The sequence below is a fragment of the Haliotis asinina genome, chromosome 2, assembly GCF_037392515.1.
Source record: "Haliotis asinina isolate JCU_RB_2024 chromosome 2, JCU_Hal_asi_v2, whole genome shotgun sequence".
In the NCBI taxonomy this organism is placed as follows: domain Eukaryota; kingdom Metazoa; phylum Mollusca; class Gastropoda; order Lepetellida; family Haliotidae; genus Haliotis; species Haliotis asinina.
This window is the reverse complement of record NC_090281.1, coordinates 48,016,033-48,024,739: the sequence shown is the minus strand read 5'-3', so window position 1 is coordinate 48,024,739 and position 8,707 is coordinate 48,016,033. Positions and strand designations below refer to the sequence as shown.

At 37.9% G+C, this 8,707-nt stretch overlaps 1 protein-coding gene across 1 annotated transcript; it reads right to left on the bottom strand.

Annotated features, from left to right (window-relative positions):
- Nucleotides 1–893: 893 nt before the first annotated feature.
- LOC137271856 (polypeptide N-acetylgalactosaminyltransferase 5-like) lies at nt 894–8,304 on the bottom strand. Its single transcript, XM_067804248.1, has 3 exons — nt 8,153–8,304; nt 6,204–6,293; nt 894–1,860 (listed from the first exon to the last, which is right to left on the bottom strand). The coding sequence occupies exons 1-3, from the start codon at nt 8,302–8,304 to the stop codon at nt 894–896; spliced, it is 1,209 nt and encodes a 402-aa protein (XP_067660349.1).
- Between the last annotated feature and the right edge of the window lie 403 nt (nt 8,305–8,707).

Below are 8,707 nucleotides of genomic sequence, written 5' to 3'. Positions count from 1 at the left end.
CAAAAACATCATCATAATCAAATGGTTTATATTCACACGTTCTTATAGGATATGGTACAATGTATTCATATTCAAATATATATGATTTCATAATACTTGTAGGATACCATATGTACCTTAAATATGGGTGCTTGTGGGTATTGCCAACCAATGTGATGATGTCATTCGATGCTGTAGCTGTTGATCCACAGTTCTTGACAATGCAGTACCTGGAAATATATTCTTGTTTTCTCTTGATCAGTTTGTACGTATATCCCTCAAAGCTCATATCTAACAATGTAGGTGAATGCCTAGTCATATCGCTGATACCTGACTGATCAGAATTCACTAAGATAATTAGTTTTCACAACTGATTTTTAGCTCACCAAATTCATGGGAGGAAAACCAAGTTCAATCGTCAACTTTTTTATTGTAATGAGTGTGATGTTTCGGTGTCGATAACAAACACCACTATTAAGCAAATGATTACTTGAGGATATCTTTTAGAATTTGGGTTTACCGTTTCTGTGAAGAGAATTTTCACCTAATCATGTGCTGTTTTATCTTCGACCCCACGAACGTATTTTTTTGGCCACTTCTAAGATTCGAGTCAGTCTCTCTGTCCATCCGTCTATCAGTCCGCTGTCTGCCATGACAATGGTAAATATGAAGTTCAGATATGTTGACCTATTCAGAGATAGACAGAATTTAGAAATAGATGTCCTCAGCCTTACGATGCATAGTTTCAATTGTATTCATTGAACATATCGTGAATTATGTTTGCTTTCCTGCTCCACCCCTATGCTCCTGGTCGGGTGGTCTTTGATTTAATGTTTATGGGCCCTTCCCTTTGATATTCTGTCCCGTCGGTTGGATGTTATATCTATTATTACGATCGTCAAGAAGGGTGCATATCAAAATCGAAAATCAATGTCTTTACCCTTTAATTTCGAATCTAGCTCTTCAGTTCCTGATTCCCATTCAAACTGTATCTGAAAGGACCATGGCTGCTGCTCATTTGTAGGTTTGCAGGCTTCCATTTTAACGGCTTCCTCTGACTCAACATAACCTAAGCAGTATGTTCCACTGGGACTTCGATACATCAACTGATCGTGTTCTGTGTAGTCCCATTCACCAGCAGCTTCAGCCATATCCTCTTTGTAACACGGGATCGTGACAATGTTCCTAGTGTGTTCATCCAAGCCCAAACACTGGCCATTGCTACGAAGTCTGCCCCATTTGTCGAGAGAAAAAATTGTTCTAAATGAAATTCCGTATGACTCGCACACATTGCCAAGAGCAACAAAGGCATCATCCACGACAAAAAGACACTCGTTATCCTTCATGATTTCTCCCCACAATAGATCTTCCCTTGATGGGATTTGTAGTTCCGGAAATACATGATCGAGATACCATTTAAAGCTCTTGCTCCCCATTCGGTCCCTGAAAATCCTTCCCTCGTGAATCGATTCATCTTCTTTTGACGTAAAAGTTGGCAAGTGTCCATTATGAGATTCAGCTCTACAATTTGCAATCACAAAGTCTGCGTATTCATCCATCCATATTTCAGCAATATGTAAAACATTCTTGGTAAGTACATCATCTTCCTTTTGTGTTTTAACATTCGGATTATCTTTAAAAACATGGCCAACGATAGAGCATGGAACTGTCTCAACTCGTCCTCCTGTCATCCAAACTTTCAAAGCCAATTCCAGCTGCTCGCCTCCCCAGATGTTCAGTCCTTCATCAAAGCCTCTGATACTCATGAAGTAAGACCTACGAACCACAATTGCCGATCCTTGTAGTGCTGGTGATGGAAAGGCATTAGTTTGGTGAAAGCCAACTTGGTAGAGGTAGGGTGGGAACGGAAACCAATTCTGGCTGGAAAGATGAAAATCATTAGTAGATTTACATTTACATTTAAATTTACATTTCCATTGTCGGGTGTTGACGTGATAGTTTAATCCCATCAATATATGTGAATGATTTGAAGATATGATCTTGTCCGAAATGTAGCGCAGAGGTTAAATGAAGTATACGATGGCATTTGGAGAGAAAATTATTTCTTCAATAACATTTACAAGTCTAAAATCATTATATTCAGTACATCATCAAGTTCGTTACATTGCGCTTTTGGTAATTTTGAAACCTTCAGTCAAAAACCGATGTTTGAAAATTGATGTTTTGATTTGTAGATATTTAGATATTTTGAAAGTTGAAAGAAAATTATTCCAGAACACATCAACCAATGATTTTAAACTTTAGGAATTGTACCTACTTCAGGGCCCACTTGCATAGTGCAATCTTAGAGCTACAATTATTGTAAATCCTTAAGATCGCGATCTGAGGCTTCGGTCACAATCGCAATCCACTTGCACAAAGCTATTGTAGGGTAGGATCATTGTAAGTTACAATCAAAACTTACAATTGGTCGGAACCAATTGTAAGGAGCTAAGATCATTGTTGTCAGTAGCAAAATGGCGTCCAAGCTGGTGTCAATTTCACGCAAATAATTAGCTTTACGTTTGGGGATTGCTTTTATATTGCATAAAACTGTATGATTCGCCTCGACACTTCAACGACACGGAGAATGGAACATCGATTTAACGTCAGAAATATCGCTATTTGCGGAAGTGAACAACATCATTATCGAGTCCATATCATTGAGTACAATTCTCACCCGATTCAGTGTTGGAAAAAGTATGAACACCATACCTTTTTGATAAACAAGGAAAGGATAGTAACGAAAGGTGTCTGCATGCGATTAGCAGTGGCCATGATCTTTGCAATAACTCAAGGGCAGCTAATCTTGATTTTCACGCAAGATGGGAGTGGTTTCCCTTTGCGTTTTATACCGCTGCTGTAAAATCTGCCATGCCCAAATACAGTGTATGTTATATTGTGACAGCACAGATCTCCACATATATTTCTTTTCGATCATAGACGTGTCAATAATCTACAGTTGGTTAACGTACAAATTTATGTTTCTTTCTGACGAGAGAATAGAGTTTTAATCTATGCATTTTAAATATAATACAATTTGAAGTATTCTTCAAAATACACTTGCTGAGGCATGTGAAATTTGCGTAAAAAGGTTTTTGACAAAAAGAAAAAATAATTATCAACAAAATAGCGTAACGCAGTTAACATACTTTAGATAAGTATTTAACAACACATACAAGACACACTGAATAATAACGTTTTCATATTTCCCTGTCATGCATTTTCCTCATCACTCCCACTTTCATGTCACACTTTCATATCTTTACACATCTAATGCTTGTGGGATATATTTGGGATTTTACTCCAAATAACACCAACCAGATGCCAAACACAGACTCATTGACAGCCATTGACAAATCATGGTAAATTAGGTGTTGTATCATAAGGACATTTTGTTTATAATTTATGTTATCTTTTAATTTTCATGAGTACTAGGTCAGTAACTCAAAACCCAAATTTGTTAATGTACTTGTTTGTATTTCAATATTTTATCATAAAACGTGATATTTCTGTGGTTGCAGTATGACATTCTTAGTTCATAAATAATATTAGAATGTAGAAAAATTAGAGAATAGCCCACGAGGTACGAGGTACCATATATGTTATCTTCCACGTTATCATTACAAAGATTTGTGGGGTGTTTTTGCTTGTTTTTTGCTTTGTTTTTTTGTTGTTGTTGTTGTTTTTGTTGTTTTTTTTGTTTTTTTTGTTTTGTTTTTATGAAAAATCTGCAAGGTGCGGTTAAGGCAGGAATGTCAGGTGCGTGCAGTAACCAGTTCCACGTTTTACTTGCGCTGCATTCTTTGCGCACTTGAAGACAACTGTAGACAGGAGTCGAGTTTAAGAAAGTTTTACCTCCAACGTTGAAGAGTTCGATCTTAGTTAAGATTGCGATCTTAAGCCCATGCTGTCTTAAGATCGTCTTTGTGCAAGTGGATTAGGGCAATTGTACGATGATTGTAAAGTTGATTGTAGGGGCCTAAGATTGATTGTAACTAAGACTGCTCTGTGCAAGAGGGCCCAGGGTATTTAGTCTTTGGATAATGGTCAGAGATATGAATATGCGACGAATAATAACGGAACAGTTTGAAAGCGGCTATCCCTGCAATTTACAAAATTGTGATATTACACCTGAGCGCTACATCAGACCACACTAATACTTGCGATCATGCTTGAAGAGCAGCCCATTCACGACTTCATTAGCAACAAACCGTGTAAAGACCTCCCCCACCACACACCCTTTCTCCCACGCCAACACAGACACACACACACACACAGACACACACAGAGAAAACACACACACACACAGAGACACACACACACACACACAGACACACACAAACACCACAAGAACAAAAGAGACGGGATTGCAAGGAATAAGAATCGGCGAGTCTCAGGTTGTTTAGTATGTTGTTTATATTCCATCTCAATACTAACGGTCTGTAACTTTTCGCGTCTAGAACAGATCATTCAGTGGTCAACGTCATGATCACCGATCTACGCAAATGGGATGCCATGGCATGTGTCAACCAAGTCAGCGAATCTGAACACACGATCCCGTTAGTCACAAAGACGGTTGCTGAAGACCAATTCTAACCCGGATCTTTACAGATGGCAAATTTTAGGTACGTGGTGTGGGTGTGCCAAGCTACCCAAATGCTACTACTAAGTTTGTTTTAGTTTGTTCTTAAAATGTATGGCTATTTTGTTAAACAATGAACAGTGCATGAAGGTGTGATTTCATCTAGCTAGGGTGAGCGTTAATTGAGACCAATCCGACTTGTTCTTGGTATTTCACTGAATGTGCAAACCCCTTTGCAATAAAGAGCAATAGAAGGGATGTGACACTATGATCGTTTGTTTAACAACTTTTATCCTACAATGACTAAAATTTTGACATTTACTTGTTCAACTAACAAGGTAACATTATGAGGATTCGCAATCTAAATTTCACTCTAGTCTGTATACAATGTTTGTTTAAAGTGAAATTCATCGGTACGGTTTTATTGTAAACAAATTATAAATGATTGTTCCCGTGACGGTATGGCTGAAATTTTGCCGATTTGACGATTTGACGATAAAATAAAACCTTAATAAAAAATGTTACTCAATGCCATTTTCAGACATTGTTTCATTTGTACTTTCATCAGTACATGGTTGTTGCGTCCGGTAGCTGGGGTAATGGGAGCAGGACGATAGTGTACTTAGGATGCAAAGATTCAAAGACGAAGTCAGCATTCAGCAGCACGCTTTTCCTGAATCGTGCCAATCACAAAAGTTAAAGGGGACAGGCAGTTTCATAAATGTAATCACTGGCTACAAAAAAACAGGAACAAATATTATCAGTTGGCATGAATTCTACCTAAGCTGTATATGAGCTCATTCCAAAGAAATTTAAAAGCATCATTTTCATGAAGTCATGGACATGTTTAAGCTTGTACCATGAATCGCGGAGTCTACGCCACATGGCTGGAAAGAGGGTTATTGAAGCTGTGGTATCATGTCATTAAATATATGCTGTTTGTGACATCCACTGAAGTCTTATTGCACAACCGACATTCCACGAGAATGGTACTTTAGCAAATACAATTCGGAAGTGACTGTCATTATATATCCCAATTCGGAAAGGTTGTTTTTCTTCATGAGAGACTTTTCTTGTGTACTTTTGCACATATTATTTCATCAGATGATGCTTTGGTGGTGCATATGAAGCAAGGAATTCCATGGATGCGACCTCGGAGTCACCTTATATGAAACGAGCGTTGTCGAAACTATGCCATCTTGTAATTTAAGATATATCGTTTGTGCCAACCATCGGCAAGGTGTTGGAAGTCTCTGTCACTTCTCAATTGCATTCACTAAAATATCAAGACTTGTTTGTCCAATCATCTACTAAAAAGAATAGGGAAGGATTAACTTTGATCTTATTTGAAGCAATAGCTCTGAGCTCCAGGTTGCCAGCCTTAAGTTTGTCTTGAGTCTGGACATTATGGAGTTCTTGAACTTGCATTCCAAGATAAGTGTAGGACCGATCATCAGCAAGATTTTCAAAACTACCGCCTCCCCCTCCCTACCCCCCAAATCCCCCTCCTCTCTCTCTCTCTCTCTCTCACACACACACACACACACACACACACACACACACACACACACACACACACACACACTGGTGTTTATCGTTACCATCTCTGCTTATTTTGGTTTCTAATAGTGTAATTTACCTCAGTTGCCAAGACATGCCAGGTCTTGGGATATATTCCTCCTCGTCAGACTTGTCATTGACAACTGAATGCTGATTTGTTTTTGGATGTCTGAAAAGAAGAACAAGTGATTGAAAAATGTGATAATGCTCGTACACTATCAACCTGTCATTCAGTCACATACTTTCGTCTCTTGATGTATATCACTTGTTATAACAACATGTAAACTAGATCCTTGATTGGATTTTTAGAAGATACTTTTGGATGAAAACGAAGAATGTATTGGATTTCACCTTCTATTTATTCTTTGATACAATTATTTTGATTACTAATTAATTTGATTACCTCAGTTCCGAAGACATGCCAGGTCTTGAGATATATTCCTCCTTGTCAGATTCGTCACAGACAACTGAATGCTGATTTGTTTTTGGATGTCTGAAAAGAAGAACAAGTGAAGGGAAAATGTGATAATGCTGGTACACTATTATGGCTTTGGTGCAGTTCTTTAAAGACATTTTAAGTTTGGACGAATACGACCGCATGACTACATTATGAATAACAACTTCTATTTTTTACCACGACACGACTGTTTCAGAGCTAATATTTAAACCTTCATCGAATGATCATCATTTGTTTCCAGTTGAACACCAACACAAGACTGTTCCATTAGGTGGGATTTTAGGTCATTTTGAAAAATGGAGAATGAGAGAGTGGACAGGTTTTCTCCTTGTCTAACTCCTGACAGGCAATCAAAGAAATCTGATCTTCGAGAATCTACCATAACGCATGATTTTATGTCCTTATACATAGTTTTGAATTAAAGTCAGAATTTTACCCTTGATATCAGTTTGACTTAGTTTGGTCCACAGCCCAATTTTCCAGTCTCTATCAAATACTTGTAAAAAATCGATAAAAGCACAAAAGCGTTTTCTTTTGCACCTTTTCATACGATTTATCAGATTATGAATAACAAATACATTGTCTGTTGTAGACAATGTCATTATCATCACAACATTTATTCAGTCTCTCATTAATGATACTTGTAAAAAGTTTGCCAAAGCAGCTCAAGGTGGAGATCGGCCTATATGAACTTGGGTCCATACGATTTCCTGTTTTCTTATAGATAGGTTTAATTTTTGCCAGTAAGCCATGCGTCCGGCAAGGTTCTAGTTTATATTAAAGTCCCAAGTTAAAATATTCCACATAAAATGGAGGCAATTTTGATACAGATGACCATAAGTGTTCATTTAAAATAAACTCATACATGGAAACCAGGTTGAAACCTACAAAAAAATCATACATGGAAACCAGGTTGAAACCTACAATAAACTCGTACATGGAAACCAACTGGATCCCGCTTGGAGGAGTGGGTAATGAAACGAACTGGAAACCATCCTGAAATGGTGCAGTTTCAGTTGCATGGAAACCACAATGAAACTATAGGAAACTCCCTGGAAACCAACTGGAAATGTTGGTTTCCATGACGTTTCTTCTCGGTTTCAGTGTTCCGGAAACCAGCTTATTTTTGCTGTGAGTGTTGCTATAATCAGGGATATAATTATGACAGGTTTGTATTATGACCATCTGATGTATATAGGCTGAAAGGGATTGGTGCATGTACATCAGATAACACTGGACAAAATTCCTCAATATGAAAATCATTAAATAAGGGCAATGTGTTTGGTGAAGAGATGACATAATCTACTCTACTGACACCTTCACATGTTGTTTTACAGTGGTATCTATCCTTACCGATACTACCAAATTAATAAACCAAAACATTTTCATAGCTCAATCAACCTAAAACCCATTTGCCATCCAATTAAAAGGTTCCTGATATTCCCCAGGATAACTCTCTGTAAGAATCAAGTTTCATCATTTTAAAATATCTCCCACGGATGCACCGCGATACCTATATTTATATGCTATAAAGTAAATTGAGCAAACAATTGTTAGGATCTTGAACTTACCCGTATTTTATATCAGGTATATCGGGTTGAACAACAATTTGTGGTTGATTGACTATTCGTTCCAGGAGGGGCTCCAGCCATGCCACGCCAACTTCCATGTGTGCATCCAGGAACACAAGAACATCTCCCCTGGCCTCTCTGGCACCGTTCATTCTGGTCCTTATCAAACCTTCTCGCTTTTTGTTTCGAAGTATCCTTATTCTCTTGTCCAGTATTTCAAAATAACGATCTAAATCGGCTCCTAAATACGAAAATGTGCTTCTGTCGTCTACCAGTAGTATTTCTTTCAACAAGTATGAAGGTGTTCGGTGTAGTAGTGTATGCACATGGCGTAGTAAGGGCGTCAATGCTTCGTTATAGAATGGAATGATAACAGACACAGTCAATTCACCCGTGAAATTATATTTTATGTCACGGCATTTGGAGTGTCGTTTATCACTTAAGTTTCTATACAGCGGTAACTTGTCGCTCACGGAAACGTTGTAACCAAAATAGGTATCATTCGGAAGGTAATGATTTTTAGTGATTTTATGAAGAAGATCGTTCAGACGTGAC

Coding starts and splice junctions, on each gene's coding strand:
- LOC137271856 (XM_067804248.1), bottom strand. CDS start 8,304: ATGAACGGTGCCAGAGAGGCCAGGGGAGATGTTCTTGTGTTCCTGGAT. Junction 6,294..8,152: donor ATACCTGATATAAAATACGG/GTAAGTTCAAGA, acceptor TCTTCTTTTCAG/ACATCCAAAAACAAATCAGC. Junction 1,861..6,203: donor GGCATGTCTTGGCAACTGAG/GTAAATTACACT, acceptor TCATCTTTCCAG/CCAGAATTGGTTTCCGTTCC.